This window comes from Crocuta crocuta, unplaced genomic scaffold (assembly GCF_008692635.1).
Source record: "Crocuta crocuta isolate KB4526 unplaced genomic scaffold, BGI_CrCroc_1.0 scaffold179, whole genome shotgun sequence".
Classification (NCBI taxonomy): Eukaryota; Metazoa; Chordata; class Mammalia; order Carnivora; family Hyaenidae; genus Crocuta; species Crocuta crocuta.
In genome coordinates, this window is record NW_027551568.1 from 13,360,785 (window position 1) to 13,380,621 (window position 19,837).

The following is a 19,837-nucleotide window of genomic DNA, read 5'->3' on the forward strand; positions in this document are numbered from 1 at the left end:
CTTGCCATGCAGAACTGCTGGGCACACAGCATGAATAAGCATGTCAAAGGCTTTGCAAAGAACACAGACACTATAAAAAAGAATGAAATCTTGCCATTTGCAACAACACAGATGGATCTAGAGGATACAATGCTAACTGGAATAGGACAGAGAAAGACAAATACCATATGATTTCACTCATATGCGGAATCTAAAGAACAAAACAAATGAACAAACAAACACAGAAAGACTCATAAATACAGAGAACAAACTGGTAGTTACTAGAGACGAGGGGGGGTTGGGGAGATGAGTGAAATAGGTGAAGGGGGGATTAAGAGGTACAAACTTCCAGTTATAAAATGAGTCAAGGAGATGAAAAGTACAGCATAGGTAATGTAGTCAATAATAGTATTACGATGTTGTATGGTGCAATGATTATCGTGGTGCAACGTATGAAATTGCTGAATCACTGTGTTGGACACCTGAAATTAATATAACATTGTGTGTCAACTATACTTAATAAAATAAATAGGGGCACTTGGGTGGCTCAGTCGGTTAAGCGTCTGACTCTTGATTTCAGCTCAGGTCATGATCTCATGGTTCATGGGTTGAAGCCCTGCGACAGGCTCTGTGCTAATAACACAAAGCCTACTTGAGATTCTCTCTCACTCCCTCTTGCTCTTTGCCCCTGCCCCATAAGTAAATAAACTTAAAAAAATAATAAGATAAATAAGTAAAAAATAAAAGGGGGTAGGGAACTAATATAAAGCCTTGAAGCTCGAAAAAAGATTACAAACACTAACGCATCATAAGTTATTACTAATGTGTGGAAGATGCAGGCCCTTGCTTGCAGGGTCTTCCAAGAGACCGGTGGAGATCCTTTTAAAACAGTGACTGAGAGGGTCCTGTAGGGTTATTCTACTCCTTCTACTTTTAGCTTGGAAGCTTTTGGTACCTAACAGAACTGCTCATTGTCTCCTGTGCACTTTTTCTCTGATGGAGAGATGAGAGGGAGGGATGTGGGTATGTGGTTACTTGTGGTTCGAGTTCCTGAGAGTCAGTCTTCCACTGGAGAGATGGTTCATGGAGAGGGAACACACACTTTCCCACTCATTTGCTGGTTCTAATTTAAAGGGGTCTTTATTAAAGCTTCTATTTGGGGCGGGACATTCCATGCCTCGAAAGTTGGAACTGGGGAATCCCTGGGTATAAGGGATGCCTAGCCTTCTGGTTATGAGGATGTGGAGAGCATGGGGAAAAAAAAAAAAAAAAGAATCAGCCCGAGATTGCTGGGACAGAGCAAAAGCAGAGGTTGGCCTGACCGGCTCAGGGTCAGGGCTGGGCCAACCTTGCCTGATGCTTTCAACACTGAAAGCTTCCCAACGGCTTTCATGGGGATGGATTTGGAACCTCCTCTTGCCCAAATAACCTCTCTGTGTCCACTTTACTGTTTAAACCTTCACTTGTTCTGAAACACTGGTTCTTGGCTTGTAGAAGCGCTTGAGGGGCTCTGGGAAAACAGCAATGCCTGTCACCTCTCTCGCATGTTCTTCAAAGATGAGAACTGGGGCATTGTATGCTTCATGTTTCTTTTTAACTTTTTATTCAGAAACGATTTCAAACTTAGGAAAAACAGCCAGAAGAACAGCACAAAGAACATCCCTCCATCCATTCACCTGTTCTTAACATCAGTCCCCTTTGTTTTACCATTTGCTTTCTTTCTATATTCTGTTTTCTCTATTTTATTTGTAAGATAAAATGCTCAGGACATACTCATGTCCTGAGAAGTAAGACCTATTTCAAAGTGCATTACCTCAGAATAAGAATGTGTTGGTGCATAGCCAGGGTACACGGTCAGCTCCAGCAAATGTAACAGTGATATAAATGCTTTTATTTTCTCGCTCATCAAATTCCAGTTTTTCAATCAACTCCAGTGTCTCCTCACAGCATGTTTTCCACCCAGTAGAGACCCCAGTCTAGGTTCAGGCATGACATCAAGTTGTCATCTCACTGGTGTATATTTATTTTATTTTATTTATTTATTTTGAGAGAGAGAGAAAGAGAGATAGAGCATGCTTGTGTGCATGTGGGGAGAGGCATAGAGAGAGGGAGAGAAAGAATCCCAATCTCCAAGCTGGTAGCACAGAGCCCAATGTGGGGCTCCATTCTATGAACCATGAGATCATGACGTGAGCTGAAATCAAGTCAGATGCCCAACCCACTGAACCACCTAGGCGCCCCACCCCTGGTGTATATATACATATATTTTTAAATAGTTTTATTGTCAAGTTGTTTTCCATATAACACCCAGTGCTCATCCCCACAAGTGCCCTCCTCCATGCCCATCACCCCCCTTCCCCTCTCCCCCACCCCCATCTGCTCTCAGTTTGTNACCCCTGGTGTATTTTTAAAAGTTCCCCAGGTGACTGTAATGTGCACCCATGTAAATGAATATTGATTTACCACACTAACACATACTGAGTATCTACCAGGTGCAAAGTATTGTGAATAAATTAGAGTTTATGATTTTTAAGGGACACACTATCTACAAATCAACTATAATGTCAGATGGATAAATACCATGAAAGAAATATTTACCATGTCTGTGGAAGGAAACCTTAAATAATTTAACAAGCTCACTGAGAGTCAGTATACTACGTGCCAGGCATTGTACAAACTTCTAGAAAAACAGATGTAAGAAAACAATAATGAATGTACAACTAGTAATGAATGAATACATGGTTAATTTCAAAAGCGAGGTTATTAAAAGGCTTTTGTTGGGGGCAGCGAAACTTAATAGATAAGTACGACTCAGCTTTTAGAAATGAAGACGTTTCAGGAAAGGAGACATCCAGAAGACAATGGAGGGAAGTGAGTGAACCATGGAGGAAGCAAAGTGTACTCATTGTGACTTGAGAACCAAGCAACAGGGGGTTGGATTAGGTTTTCCTGGAAAAGTAGGCTAAACAATGTAAGATGACACAGTTGCTTTGGAACATAGTTTAGCCGCTTCTTTAAAATACAATCCAACAATTCTATTCCTAGGTATCTACCCGAGTCGTAATGAAAATGTGTGTCCACATGAAGACTTTGCACAGGAATGTAATGTTTGTAGAACATTATTCGTAACAGCCTCAACATGGAAATAGCCCCAGATGTGTGCCACAGAAGGTGCATATGGGATTCTACTGAGCAACGGAAAGGAATGACTGAAATGTGCTACAACATGGATGAACTTCAAAAACATTCTGCTAAGATTTAGCAACTAAGTGAAAAAAGCTAGATGGAAATATCACATATTGTATCATTTCACTGAGATGAAATGTCTAGAAAAGACAAATTTATAGAGACAGAAAGTAGATTAATGGTTGCCTGGTGTTGGAGTTGGAATGGGGAGTAACTACTAATGGGTACCTAGGATAGGTTTCTTTTCAGTGATAGCAATGTCCCCAGACTGGATTATGGTTATAGTGTAACAACTCTGTGCATTTACTAAAAAAGTTGAATCGTACACTTACATAGATGAATTTTACAATATGTAAATTATACTTCAATGAAACTATAAAAGTTAAGAAGTTATTAAAATCAGAAAGGAGGGGCTCCTGGGTGGCTCAGTCGGTTAAGCGTCCCACTTCGGCTCAGGTCATGATCTTATGGTTCGTGGGTTCAAGCCCCGCGTCGGGCTCTGTGCTGACAGCTCAGAGCCTGGAGCCTGTTTCAGATTCTGTACCTCCTTCTCTCTCTGACCCTCCCCTGCTCATGCTGTCTCTCTCTCTCTCTCTCAAAAATAAATAAAATAGTTAAAAAATCAGAAAGGAAATATCAATAGTAATCTTAGAAATGAAAAATATAATTATTGAAATTCTAAAACTTAACAGGTGGGAGAAACTCTGGACTGGACAAATTATTTAGATAACTGGCAAACAGAAGGATTCGATTAAGGAATTCACCAGGAGGCAACATCGAGGCAAAAGAAAAAAAAATTAATCACATTTCAGGATATAGATGAAGTCGCTGGCTTCCTCACTGATCTAATGGCAGTTCCAGAAAAGAGAATGTAGGCAAAGAGAGAAACAATATTTGAAGAGAAAATCATTGATAATTTTCCATAATTAAAGAGAACACACCAGTCCTCACCAGAAAGGACACTCATTCACATCTAGAGAGTTCTAGTGAAATTGCTGCACGTCAAAATAAAACAAACACAAATCTTAAATACTTTCAACAGAAAGGCAGACTGCCACAAAGGAAGGAAACTTAGACTGGCAGTAGAATTTTTACCGGAGACAATCAGTACCAGAAAACAACGGAGCACCTTCATCAAGGTGCTCTGGGAAAATAACTGTTCACTAGAATTTCATACCAAAATACATTTTCACCCAACACTGAGAGCAATATAAAGACACTTTCAAATATACAAAGAATTCCCTCTCCCACCATGACCCCAACAGAAAAGATTATTAAATAATGAACTTCAGCTAGAAGAAAAGTGGACCTAAAGAGAAAGCTTTGGATTTGAGAAAAAATAGTGAGAAGAATCTGAAATGTCAGTGAATTTTTTTAATTTAAATTTTTAAATTTTTTATTTTTTAATTTTAAATTTTTTCCTAATATTTATTTATTTTTGAGAGAGAGAGAGAGAGAGACAGAGACAGAGACAGAGACAGAGTATGAGCAGGGGAGGGGCAGAGAGAGAGGGAGACACAGAATCCGAAGCAGGCTGCAGGCTCTGAGCTGTCAGTACAGAGCCCGATGTGGGGCTCAAACTCATGAACTGAGAGATCATGACCTGAGCTGAAGTCAATGCTTAACCGACTTAGCCACCCACGCACCCCTGCAGTGTCAGTGAATTTAAATAACTCGACTATAAAAATGATTTTTATTTTTATTTTTTTAATGTTTATTTATTTAGAGAGAGAGAGAGTGCAAGTGGGGGAGGGACAGAGAGCAAGAGAGAGGTAGAATCCCAAGGAGGCTCCATCCCAAGAACTGTAAGGTCATGACCTGAACCAAAATCAAGAGTCAGACACTTAGCAGACTGAGCCACCCAGGCGTCCCCTATAAATGATTTTTAAATTTAAAAAAGCCAAATGCTCTAAACAACAATAGCAAGATGTGAAAGGAGAGGGCTATTAAATGGGTAAAGTATGCAGAAAATATTTTGTAGGAAGAAAGAATTATACGATAACTTTGTTAGAAGAAATTACAGCTAAATATGTATGTTGAAAAATAAAAGACAATTTTGAGAAGAATACAAATAAGGCCTAAAGCCCTCACGCCAGCAGTAGAAGATGAGGGAATACAGATCATTTTAGTAACCCAATAGAAGGCAGGGATGGGGAAAAAGGAAGAATGAGAAAGGATGACAAGTGAAAAACACAAAACATGATGGAAAAGGGGCACCTGGGAGGCTCAGTTGGTTAAGCAGCCGACTTTGGCTTAGGTCATGATTTCACAGTTCGTGGGGTCCAGCCCTGAGTTGGGCTCTGTGCTGATAGCTCAAAGCCTGGAACCTGCTTATGATTCTGTGTCTCCCTCTCTCTTTTTCTCTCTGCCCCTCCCCCACTCGTGTTCTGTCTCTCACTCTCTCAAAATTAAATAAACATTTAAAAAAATTTTTAAGGGGCACCTGGGTGGCTTAGTCGGTTAAGCGTCTGACTTTCGCTTAGGTCATGATCTCGTGGTTCGTGGGTTCGAGTCCCGTGTCGGGCTCTGTGCNGGCTCTGAGCAGTCAGCCCAGAGCCTGACCTGGGGCACAAACTCATAGACAGCGAGTTCATGACCTGAGCTGAATAGAAGTCTGATGCTTAACCACTTAACCGACTGAGCCACCCAGACGCCCCAAGCTCAGATATATTAGTAATGACAATAAATACACATGGATTAAATTCACCTGTCAGAAATACAACTAAAATAAAACTTACGGGAAGATTAAATACAAAGAGATGGAAAGTATGTGACATACAAACATTCCCCAAAAGAAACGTCACATATTGATATCAATATTAAAATGTCTAATTTAAGCAATTAGCATAAAAACCGTAAAAACAGGCATTACCTAGTAAATCCATTATTATTTCTAATTTGAGAAACACTGCCTACTATGTGCTAGGGATCATGCTGCTTTCTCACTGTTGTATCTTCAGTGGTTGGCACATCATAGGTGTGCCATAAATACTACTGAGTGGAATGATCATCACATTGTATTGAAATGATCCGTTTATGTGTTTATTACACACAGGGGTAGGGACTCCATCCTAGTTTTATGCCATCAATAGTCAGCATAGCGCCCGGCACACAGTAGGCACTCCATAAATTCAAAATGAATTCAAGGTTCATCTTTTCCATAAAATCTCCCTGACTGTCCCTGCCCATAACAACTCTCCCTTACCCCTTGTTTCTACTTCTATATAACTCATAATTTGAAATACCCAGTTTAGCAACTGATTATAAGGAAGTGTCTTTTAGTTTTCTTTCCATATTTCAAATCTTGTATTTCCAAAAATATTCTAGATTCCTTAAAGATAAAGATGTCTTTTACTGTGCCTAGCACCTTGAATCAATACTTTTAGGGGGTTGAATGTCACATTTGAATAAATGCAGATCAGTGGTGCCAGCCACACATGCCAAAGTCTCAAGGGGTATCTTCATTCCCTTTTTTCAATCCTTGACTAAAGAGAGATCACTGTTTGGAGGCAGGCTCCTATGCAAAGAACGTGGAGAAGTTGATGGGAGGGGCGGGAGAAGGCAGCTAGTGTCCAATTCCAAGTCTCAGCGCTCTCTTCTAGTAAAATAGTCAGAAAGGAAATAGTCACCAAAAAAATGGGTGTGGAGACGCGGGAGAAAGATAGGGAAGAGACAATGTCCCATACACCACTGGACAGAATCTGGACCTGACCCTTCCACTAGCAGGCCCCTATCAGGAATTTATTATGAGATCAAAAGGAAACCCCAAGGCAAATTCTCACACTGGGAACCTTGGATAGAAAACAGAGAGGGATGCTATTTCCCGCTATACACAAGGCACAAGAAGGGAATCTACCACAAGGAGCTCCTAATAGGGAAGCTGCAGAGGACTAACAAAGGGCAGGGTGGCATCTTCCTGCTGGTCTTCATAAGGAAGACATCAGGGTCTGGAGAGGTTCAATCCAGTCTCTAGGAGGAAGTAGGGAGATGGGCTGGCTGACCTCCCAAGGTCTTTTGTAATCCAATAATTAGTGGGGGGATCGTACACTTTCCCATTTATGCTCTTACACACATCTGCACCCAGTTTGATAGTAAGTCCCCTGGGCTGCCTTCCAGGTTTCGTACGGTGCCAGGCAAGCTGCTGGCACTCAACAAATGGCTCAAATATTTGTTGAACGAAGGAATAAATTAATCAAGTGTTCAAATAGAGCCCACATGACCTCCCTGGCTATTAAGTACAGCGATGAATAAAATCACAACATTCCAGGCACGATCACTTGAGTAGAGCTGGCAAACACACACACACACACACACACACACACACACACACACACACGCACACACACACAGCGATTCAACTAGGTTTCCCACCTTGGAGCACAGACCACCTGCTCGGCACGCAGTCTGCTGGAGTTTCCTTGGCAAGGATCCTCTCAGCTGCTTTCAGATGGTGCTTCCAGAAGGTCAAGTTACCAAGATTGAGGACCGCTCCCCTTACGTGTTGCCCTCCCAGACAAAGTTTCTGCCCGGATTCGGCCTGGGCCTCCCCAGGCTGCGTCTGCCCTCCCCCAACTTGGGGCCCCTGGACGCGCAGCTCGCCTGCCCGCAGCGCCTCACCTTACCTTGGTGAGTTGGGCAATCTTCTTGCACATTTTCACGTGCATCTCGGGATCCCAATCCATTCTCCAGTCGGCGCCACCGCGAGCATCAGCTTTGGAGCCCTGGCAAGTCCCGGACGCGTGAATTTTGCTGTTAAGGACAGAAGCCATGGCTAAAAGGCGTCCGACACTCAAGGGCTCTCGCTAGTGTTCTCGCTGCCCGCGGTGTGTACGTGCGTGCGCGCGCGGGCGTGTGAGCGTGTGGGCTTTTCTCCGGAGCCGTGGNCCCGCCCGCGCGGGTTGCGCCTGCAACAGTAGTGCTTCCGCGACCAGGAGCCGCTGGCCTTGGAGAGGTTCGCGCTGGCCCCGCGCCGCGCTCTCGGACACGTGGGTGGCGCAGGGCTCCGGACTCAGCAGCGACTGCCCCCCGCCGGGGATGGGCATCCCAAGCCGAGGAAGAATCCGAGCCGGCCTCAGCCTCGGGCAGCCGGGGCGAGCGGTCTGGGAAGGGGCCCTTGACGATGTTCTCCGGGGCGAGCGGGTGGCTAGGGACCCGGCACCCTATCGACGCACTCAGTCGGAGGCTCCGGAGCCTCGGAACTCGTCGCTGAAGGCGGGGACGGGGGCGGGATATAAAGAGAGAGGGGCAGGGAGGTAAAGAGCTAGTCGCGCGGTTGCAGGGAGGTTCTGGGACGAGGGCGCACAGTGGGGGCCCCAGCGGGGGCCGCGGGTCGCCATCCCCCCTTCCCCCATTTTGGGGAGGAGCCCGGACGTTGCGGGAGGATTGCCAGAGATCACGGAACAAAAGGAAGAAGCCAAAAGGGCGGCCGAGGAACCGGTGACAAATCTGGAACGAGAAAGGAGGGAACGCGTAGTACAAGCAGGGGTAGGATCGAAGAGGAAAAGTCATCAGAGAGGTAGAAAAGACGGTAGCAGGTGTGGGAAAGGAGGAAGCAAAGAGGAATGGAGTAGTTGAGTAACAGACGGAGCTGAAAGTCTAAGTACACACCGAGCCCAGTGAAAGGGAAGTGACTCATCCAGATCCACGCTCTTGGCCACTGGCCAACTGGAGGCAGATCTTGTCCTTAGGATTACGAGCTTGTGCCTTTTTGTTTGTTGAGGGAAAGAGCTAGCGGCCAAATTTCTTCGTGGCTTGCTTTCTCTGGTTTCAAACAGTGGGTTTTGGGGAAAGTGACAGCACCCTCATCAGATTTTACTAACGTGTGAATAATAGCGTCAGCATAATGAACAATTTTCATGGTTACTACATTTTGTTTTTGCAAACTGCCTTGTATCAAGAATTTTAATAATCTTGATAAAGTAAGTAAGCTCCAGTTGGTTTCAAAAACCACAATCCGACCCCGCTATACTGCAGATACCAATACCCATTTTTATAGGTGAGAAAACAGATCCAGAAAATTTGTACCAAGTCAGGCAGTTGCAAAAGTAGCCCAGTTGTGTCTGAGACCAAGATATTCCTCTTCTAAATCTCTTACTTTAGCCCCAGTATACTACACTGGGTAGGAATGGCCAACCTGGGTTTTTGGTTCCTAGTATATTACCCTAGGTTCCCTCTCCAAGACATCTTAGTTTCCAATTCATTTAGAAAAGAGAATGCCTGAATCAGAATCACTGCCAGGAGGCTGATAGATTCTTGGCCTTGAGCTAGACTCCCAAAGTCAAAATTCTTGGAGTTGAGGGTCTAGGAATGGACATTTTAAACAAGCTTCCTTTAGAGTAGTTTCTGCAGGATCTTACTACCCATTAAATTTTATAGGAATTCAGCCACCATGTAAAGTAGAGGGAATTAGCCTTGGTACTGCAAACTTTACCAGAAGTTGTGCACCATTTTGGAAAGTCATATGAACAATGGCCACATGGCTCGTAGTACTTGGTTGCCAATACAACAGCCTTGTACTATATTTGACACACTTATGGTGAGTATACCTATATGTGCAAGCATCTGAATACTACATTATATCATAAGGTTAGTCATATCAGAGCATTTCTATATTGAAATACATATGATTTAATTATAATTACTTTCCTTTTATTTCTCCTTTATATTACTGACAAGAAATTATACTGATTTTAAAATGTGTGTGCTAATTTTAATTTTTTAAATGTTTGTTTAGTTTTGAGAGAGAGAGAAGAGACAGAGCACGAACGGGGGAGGAGCAGAGAGAGAGGGAGACACAGAATCCAAAGCAGGCTCCAGGCTCTGAGCTCTCAGCACAGAGCCCAACTCAGGGCTGGACCCCATGATCTGCAAGATAGTGACCTTAGCCAAAGTTGGATCCTTAACTGACCTGAGCAACCCAGGTGCCCCTAAAATGTGTGTACCAATTTTAAAAATAATCTCTGAACTTCAGTACAGTAACATGAACATTATTTTTAAAAAAGTGACACTGGGTCTGAATAGGATTGAGCATCACTGCTGTAGATGATCGTATACACACTAAAGTTTAGTAATACTGCAATCTAACCCTGAGTTTTACTTATTTAAATATGACCTTATCAGGTCTAGGGGCAAAATTATTTTTCCAGTAGCATATATTATACTTTCAACTTTAAAATGGAAGACTGGGAAAACCCCAGATTCCCTTATCAGGCTTTGTTGGACCACAGCTGCTGTAAGGAAGTTACCATAAGCTGTCCTGTCTCTGAAAAGAGTCCTCTGCAGCTGCTGGGATTTCCTAGCACTATGATTAGTAGGTCTTTTACACTATCAGGAATGAAACAGAAGGCAGAAGGGAATTAAGCACTGTATCACATATGGGGTGTGTATGTGGGGAACATTTGTTAGACCATTAATATGATCTTGGCATTGTGCTATGCTCTTAGCACACATTCTTACTTCCTTTAAGGTACTTATTATTATCGTCATTCTACAGACTATGAAGTTAAGGAAGACTAAGCACCCAATTTTATACAGCTAGTAATGGATCTGGGTCTATCTGACTTTGAAGGCTATTTTTCCCAGAGCACAATGCTGGCAATCTGCAACTCTTAAAAGACATAAATGATTTGTTCTTTCTTTAGATTATAAAAATGTAAGCTTCTTATAGTATTCCTCTTCCCCCCAAAAAAACCCTCACCTGTAATAAGACAAAATATAAGAAGCAGGCAAAAGATTACCCCAAATTCAACACTTAGAGAAAATTACTGTTAATACTTTTCAGATGTCTCTCTGCACACATCTAAAAAATGTTATGTTCATATGCACATTTTTAAAACAAAAATGGAATTCTGTACGTATTTATGAATCCTATTCAAACAATATTAAAGACATTGTCTTCCTCTTTTGTCAATAAATATCTACAATCCCATTTTTAACAATCAGTATTCCACTATATACAAAATATCATATTTATCGTATCCCCTATTGACAAAAAGTTTTTATATTTTAAGCAAAATGTTCCACGTATGTTTGCTACGTGTATTTTCTGTATTGAGAACCTTCAATTGTGTCCTAAAGGACAGGAGAAACAGAAAGGATATATGATACTCACGTGTTAAGTATAATAGGGAAACAAATAGCTTAAATTGTTAAGAAGTGTCAAGTACAGAAAATATACTGTAAGACACAATAAAGATAGAATGGAATATATATAAAGGATGGAACAAACTGGAGTATTACTGAAAGTGATGGAAAGGCCAAGTTGTAAATTAAGATGATCCCAACTTTGGGCCATTATGCCCCCAAATGCCATTCATTGTTGACACCCATTTTGCCCCCATGAATGTTCTGCCGCAGAAAAACATTTTAAAATACATGGCTCTCAGCAGACCTCTAACCAGGCATCCTTGACCTTGCACATTTCTGATAGAAGCACCTGTCTCTACTGAGCCCCTTTTTTAGTTTTAGCTGTTGTCCTTTTAAGTGCACTATCAGAAGTGAAGGTTGATGCAGCAGACAGGACATAAACACTGTATGACACAGGGTTCAGGTAATATGGTCCTCCCAGCTCCCTGGCACCTTATCCTCAATGTCTTCACCTTCACCGTACTTTCCAACTGACTTCTATTGAAGAGTGACTCAATAAACCTTGTGATTTGAGCATCTTAATTTGTGCTGTGGAGTTTCCTCTCCATGACATATGGGATAGCCTGGCTGATAGTGTATTTGGAGGTTACCACTGCGTCGAGATAACTTCCTCCATGACATCATATATGGGTCTTTGCACATATGTGCAAATTTTTCTATAGGAATAAATCCTAATAAACAAATAGTCTTAGTTTCTCTGCAATAAGTCAAAAGCACCACCTACATCTAGTAATCAATGCTTTAGCTTTTTATCCAATGAACTCAATCCCATTGATCAAGTAAGCATAACTTTAAAGTTTCAAGTTACCAAATACTTTGAAGCAATTGCCCATGAAAACTTTGACACAGAAAAAATTAATCATTATTTTAACTGATCTTTTTGCTAACAAATTGCAACAGAGATAACATGAACGTATTTGCCATTAGTAAACCTTGGTAGAATAAAAGTTTCATATTTAGTGCTGATAACTGTAAAGACAGGTCTATCTTAATTAAACCAGCAAACTTAAATTAGTTTAAACACCAAATATGTTTCACCTGCATCCACCGAAAAATCAATCAATTTTTCCCCACTGTCAGTTTTTACCTGGGACCCCAGTGGTGTAATCTGAAGTGGGTGGTCCAAGGGGGTGCTCCTTGCTCCTTGACATTGAGGGTGGAAGGAGGAGCCAGTGGTACCAGAGGCACTGAGGATGGTATAGGAACCAATTATGTAGGCCACACTTGAGGTGGTACAGACAGAGGAGGGGAGGGGAAGGCAGAAGAGGCAAAGTGCCTGCAGAAGGCAGAGATGTTAAATTCTAGTTCTGATTGTCTTTAAATGTTTGTTATTTGTCTAAGCTGGACAACTTGAGGTAGACTTAAGAGATACTGTCACTACAGCACTGGTATGGACAATCATCTTGTTTTCTATGAAGATAGTAACAGAACCCCATGGGTATATTATTTAAATAACTGAAAAATGAGATGGATTCCCCCCAACAGCTCAATATAAAAACCTTTTTCTCACTGTAGACCTATCAACAGATAAAGACTATAGTGCTTTATTAAATTATTCACTTGAGGCCAGATTAATTCATAAATCTCTAAAAATACAAACCATATCCTTCCTAAACCCAATCTGACAGTTCCTAGAAACCCACTCCATATAAACCCAGGAGACCTGGTTTATTTAAAGGATTGAAAGTCCAGTACAGCAGGGAATTTAATTCCAAAATGGAAGGGCCCCTACTGGGTCATATTATATACTCCCACTGAAGTAAAGTTAGAGGGACATTCTTCATGGGCTCCTATATCAAAAATAAAACCTGTACCCCCTTCACAGGAAACTAATGAGTAAACTAATGTGGCTTATTATTCCTGTGAACCTGTAGAAGCTCTCAAACTTCTCTTAGGATGGGTGTACCTTTCTTTTCCATTCTCCTTTCCCCAACTTATACTGACAATTCCTTCTTACAATGTGTTTCTGCCTGGTCCCAAGTCACTACAATAACTTCAAGACAACAGATGATCCTTTCTACTCAAGGAGGTTCATGTATGTTGTCCACTTTGGATGCAGCCTTTTGAAACTCCCCTATATGTTCCCCAACTGATTATTATTGACCCATAGGTAGGGACAACTCCATGCCCCTACTCAGCGGGAGGAAGCTACAGAAGACAGGACCTTCCACCTTCAGCAAACTTAAAGATGTAAGGGTCAAAATTGTTCATGGGGGATATGATGAGGGAGCATAATGCAAGCTGAAGGCAAAATACAAGCTAGCACCACCCCTGGGGGAATATGTGTGATATTCCTTGGACACTACAGGCTACCCCAAGAACAAGGGAAAGGGGTCTAAGTGCTTGCCATGGTGATGTGGAAAACTAAGGCAAATGAAAAATTAAATTTCCTTACTGCCTATAGCCCATTGATAAGTCCTTGAAACAAGCAGAGTGACCTCCCTCTAGAAGCTCAGCTGCCTTGATGATGACACTTTGCTAGGGGCTAATGGGAATCTTGGCTTAATATTATCCTGACCCCCTCAGGATCCTGTGAGTCTCCTTAAATACATAAAAATTCCTTTGCAAACTTCCTTTGTCTTTAACCTCCATGTATATGTTGGCAATCATACTCCAGGCTTATGGCCTCCTGATATACTTCTGAAGGGTCTCACGACTGAGGTTTTACTAAACAGTAATAAATGATGTTTTCCTAACAACAGCTAGCCCCTCAAGGTCCTGGAAACCTCGCTTCCAAAATTCCTTACAGGCTTACACTGTCCCTAACCCCCTCCCAATCTGAAGGTATGTAACGAGTCACTCTTCACCACCTGAGTGCAGCTCTTTCTGCCCACAGGTCCTGTCCCTGTGCTTTAATAAAATCACCTTTTTGCACCAAAGACGTCTTGAAGAATTCTTTCTTAGTCATCGGCTCCAAACCCCACCATCACTCCAAAGCCCCATCAGTTTCTCCTAGTACTTCTATGGTTTCTTTCTTTTTTTTATGTTTATAAATTTGATCCAGCTGTGATTTATGTTCATATATGGAGTGAGTTTGAAATACAGACCTGTTTTTCCAGATGGCTAAGCAATTGTCTCAACAGGTACTGAATAATTCATCTTTACTACGCTGATAATATAAGTGCTGCCTTAGGTGAGTTCTGCACTAGAAACTTACTAATCTTTTAGCCTTTGCTTAGTAATTTTATTCCCCTATTAGTGAAGTAGCATGGGTAACTTGATTGTTATTACTACCAATATATTTCTACTACTCATCTAAAACCAAGATCACATTTATGAGTATTTATTTCACTTAACCCCTTTATGTATAAAGCCTACTTTGCCTTATTCCTGCTATTAAAAGGAAAACCACAAATCCAAAATGGCATTAGTTAAGTCAAGTCACCAAACCGGAAGTTAATGCCTAATGTAATTGCAGTTTCAATCTCCCCCATAAATGTAGTCAGTCAGGAATTTGTTCATAAGAACAAATTAAGTAATCTGTCACAAAGGAAGATGAGGTAATCTGCATGATGACACCCCCTGCCGTTCCCCCCAAAGGGAAAGTGACCTTCCCTGGAATAATCCTTTCTTTTTTTTTGCTAATGATTTTCTTGCCTCACCCTCTTTCCCTTAAAAACCTTTCATTTTGTACTACAACTCCTTGGTGCTCCCCTCTACTTACTTGACAGGATGCTGCCCGATTCATGAATTGCTTAATAAAGCCAATCAGACCTTCAAATTACTCTGTTGAATTTTTTTTTGAAACACTACTTATCTTTCACACTAGTTTGCAAGTCCCTAAAATATGTGCTCAAGGCCCTGCCTTTCTGTATAGCATCTATATGATGTTTTTAAAAGCTAAAGTTCTCTGGTGGGGAGCCTGAGTGGTTCAGTAGGTTAAGCATCTGACTTCGGCTGGGTCAGATCTCGTGGACTGTGGGTTTGAGCCCTGCATCAGGCTCTGTGCTGACTGTGTGGAGCCTGCTTGGGATTCTCTCACCCTCTCTCTCTCTCTCTCTCTCTCTCTCTCTGCTCTTACCCCACTTGTGCTCTCTCCTTTCTCTCATTATTTATTTTGAGAGAATAAATTTATCTATCTTCCCTTTTTGAGGGAAGAATGTAAGAAATGAACACATAGCTTAAACTGGGAATATACCTTTATTATAATCCTAACACACATTAACTAGTATCAGGGTGTCAATAAAGGTAGTGTAGAGGCCACTTTTAGGCAACAAACTTGAGCAGTGGAAACCTGAGTAAGGTGGGAGGGAGGCAAACCATGAGAGACTCTTGAATGCTGAGAACAAACTGAGGACTGATGGGGTGGGGGGAGGGGAAGGGGGCTAATGGGCATGGAGGAGGGCACTTGTGGGGATGAGCACTGGGTGTTATATGGAAACCAACTTGACAATAAACCATTAAAAAAAAAAAGAAAGAAACCTGGGTAAGGTAAAAGGGCCCACACTGACTACAGAGCTGAATGGAAACAGCCTCATTAAGTGGTCCACCTCGGGCCCTAATAGCCATAGGCCCTAACTGACCAATTACAACCAGCCATAGTTACAGGAAAAGGGAAACTTCTGTACACTCCCATACCTCCTCACTCTGCTCTGTAAGTGTAGCCCCTCAGCACCACCTCATGGCAGACAGTCTATCCTTTGCTGTCCTGCTTGCTGCTCCCTGGCTGTGTATTTAATAAACTTTTATCTCTTGTGTTCTGCCTTGGGTGAATTCTTTCATTGGCTGTGCCAGCTGATCCCCCCATCAGATCAGGACGCCCCACAGGTAGCCTGGCATGAGGTCTTCTGTCTCATCTCCGCAGGAAGAAAGTAAAGACAAAACCCCTTGTCAGGAAATGACAAGACTTACACAGAGCTTACAGTAATAAGCACATAACACTATGGGACATGCCATTTTGAAACAAAATGGCTTGTGACAATGTTATAGCCAGATTATATTGTTGTAGGGTTGTGGAGTGCAAGGGTCAAGAAAGAATTCTTGAGACATTGTATGCTGCAACTTAGTAAATTTATTTAAGTAAGTAGCATAGGCACAGGACCCGTGGGCAGAAAAAAACTGCACTTTTGCTGTTATGAAGCTGGTGATTATATGCTAAGTGCTCAAAGGGGAGGGGATGTACAGGGAGTATTAGATTATAAATGTCTTCTCCAAATTTCTACTCATAAAACTACTTTTGAAAGAGTTCTCTGGTGCATACCATTCAGTTAGATATTAACTATTGGTGAGATATATAGTCAGTCATGACACTGTTCAAGAAAGTAGTAAACTTTCTATATAGTAGAACTTTCTATATAGTAGAACTATATAGGCTATAGGTCAGCCCTCTGGGCCAAAGGTGAACATTTTTATGCTTCTGTCCCTCATCAGTATTAATATGAACACCATGAACTCCACATGGTTCTGGAAACAGCCTGTGGGAACTGAACTCTAGCACTGCTAATCATTTTTTTTTCCATCTTCCTACCTTAAAATTACATTAGTGGTAACAAAGGTGTGAAACACCAATAAAAGAGTTGAGTACTTGACTTGAGAGAAGTTCATGGCAGAAGTTGTCTTTTCAATATATGAAATGTTTAACAACCAATTTGCAAAGTACATTTGACATTGCCTCAGGGTAAACAGGCAGGAAGTGAATACTGTTGCCTTTCCCGTCTTTTTCTAGAGTTCAAAGAGAATTAAACAGTAGAACTCTCCAACACTCAAAAAAGGAATGGAACCAATGGTTTTTAATTCTTTTTGTTACACAGTAATAGAGTGCTCAGCACTCAGTGGACGCCCAAATGTCTTTGACTGAGTTAAGTATTGGTAATCTGGCTGACCTATACATGGCTGAATATTTCAATGTAGCCATTTCTGTTTCCCTTTTTGGAACTGACTACTTTTTTTCTCCCCTTAAATCATCTATGGTGTTTCTGCAATATAATTTCCAAGCATTGTCTAGAGTATTTATATGGATTTATAACTTTTTTTCTTTTTAGGTAAACTCTGCTCCCAACATGGGGCTTGAACTCAGGACCCTGAGATCAAGAGTTGCAGGCTCTACCGACTGAGCCAGCCAGTCGGGAGTTAGAACTTCTTAAATTCTGGTAAACATTGAAATTATCATGAGCTTGATAAAAATGAGTATTTCAGACTCCTCATATCAGAAACGTTAACTTAATACGTATGAGTAAAGCATTTAACAACCACTTCAGTGATGCTGTTGCAGATGGTAACCAGCCTCACTTTGAAAATTGCTTTTAATGGCTCTCACAAACTTTGTCAGTTTCCTCTAGGTCTTGCTTTATAATGTCCTCTTTGTCCTTTCTCCTATTTCAATCCTGTCAGCATCAAGTTTCAACTCAGATCACGCTTCTGAGGTAGACCTGGCCCGACTATTCCAGTTAGAGGTGATCTCTCTGAGCTCCCATGGCAGTCAATATACAAGGGACATCTCCAAACTCTGACTGAGCAATTTATCTGCAGAACTTTCTGAGCATGCATTCCCAGTAATGTACTTCTTAACCTAGGAGTCACTATTATACTGAACTGACATTTTACCTACACTATAAAATATACACAAAAGTGAACAGGTGAATTAAAATAAACAAGACAAATAATTTTTGTTACGGGAAAATTAAGAATGGAAAACCTCACTAGAATGGAGTTGGGAGGCCAGCAGGGGGGGGCTCTCATGCCCTACCACTTGTCCATTGCAAACCCATCATGGAGAGGACCCACCAGGGACCTGGATACTACTACATTATTCTAGCAGGAAGAAGAAAGGCTAACCTCCCCCTCCCCCGCTTCCCACAACAGCCCAGTCAATGAGGACAGTCACAACATAACCAATGAGAAGCCACTATACCTCCAGCTCCCAGTTTACTCCAATGGACTATTTCTTTAGAATAGTCTAACTAACTTAACCTTTCTTCTATAAAAGATCCTACCTTTCCTTTGTTCTGCAGACTCACCTATAATTTTGCTGTAACTTGTTTGCCCTGAATTGTTTATTCCCAAATAAACCCATCTTTTGCTAATAAAATACCTGGCAGTTTTGATTTTAGCAGTTAATTAGATAAAAACTTGAAATATTATCTATTAATATATTGTGATACAATATTATAAATTTTTAAATAAAGCAATATAATTAAATATTTTCTAACATCAAAAAAATCTAGATTTGTCATTTTAGGATATTGTGAGTCAGAGGCGTAATTCTGAATTCAGTTTATTTCAACACTGACTTAATAGCTGTTATAAGTGAAAGCCTATGACACTTCACAGATTGAAGGGAGGGGTCTCATTATGGGTACTTACTAAATTATGGTATCAATTTTGCAATCCCATTCACAGGTTTTCATAAAGGATCTTGTTGAAATGCATCAAAATTATATCTTCCCTAAAAGCAATTAATTCTCATAAATTGATAATAAAATGTTGTATTTTTAAAAAGAGCATTTTTAAAATACGTAATTACTTATATGGTACAATATTCAAATATGAAAAAAATGAAGTCTCTCTCCACCTGTTTCTAGTCACTGGTTCGACTTCCACAGAGGCAACAAATTCTATTTCTGTATGAATATATAAAGTGTGGATGTATTATTTTCTGACCCATTTTATGCTTGCTACTATACTCAAGGAAGAAGAACAGGGTTTTCCTATACTGTATCTCCTCCACAGTATTTATCCTTATTTTATCAGAATTCCAATAGCAACTGTTTAACATTGTAATGATATACATATGCAACTGTTTAACATTGTAATGATATACATATGGTTCATGGGCCAGAGTGATCAAGATAACTCCTACTTTCTTTTACAACCCCATGCTCCCCACTTCTTTTAAGTCCCTAACTGCTAGGGATTCATTGAGTTTCGTGTTGGCCTCAATATTCAGCAAAAATCTGTTTTTAGGTGTTAGCCTTGCCCTCTGGGAGGCTGAATAGCTAACTGCCTTCTTTAATTCGGCAGCCCCCAATTGTGCTAGATCAATGATAATGGCTCTATTTTCAGGTAAACATCATATCTCTTCAGATTAACAATGTCTGCAACATTAACCAGGCAAGTATATTAGTTATGGTGATACTAATTGCTAAAATAAGCCTCACATTTCACTAGCTTAACACAGGAAAGTTTTTTTTTGGGGGGGTCACAATAAAGTCTGAGTTATTAGTCTTTAGATCCCCCCTTTTCGGTCTAAAGTGAATCTGTGGCTGGCTCTTTCCCTCTGTGTTCCATCATCCCCTAGGACCTCACTGTCATCTGCATTCAGCCAGCAAAAGGTAAAGAGAACACAGAGAAGGTACACCCAATTCTAAAATACCTTGGCCTGGAAGTGACACACCAATGCTGTTGTCATTCCTTTGGCAAGAACTGACACCAAAGGCATGGACGAAGATATAAGGGTCTGGGAAATAAAATTTCTGCCTGGGTAGCAATTTCTCAAAAGAACTCCATACTATGCAAAGGGGAACACACAATTTCATGGGCACATAATACTCGACGGCAAATAATTCAGACTAACTGTTCATTTCTGAAC

General features: G+C 41.2%; 1 protein-coding gene across 1 annotated transcript in view; it reads right to left on the reverse strand.

The window, feature by feature from the left end:
• Window positions 1-7,934, reverse strand: part of FAM184B (family with sequence similarity 184 member B) — a 144,582-nt gene extending 136,648 nt beyond the window's left edge. The window contains exon 1 of the mRNA XM_077750578.1: window positions 7,788-7,934. Coding sequence (XP_077606704.1) covers window positions 7,788-7,934 — 147 coding nt within the window. The remainder of the gene's footprint in view (window positions 1-7,787) is intronic.
• Between the last annotated feature and the right edge of the window lie 11,903 nt (window positions 7,935-19,837).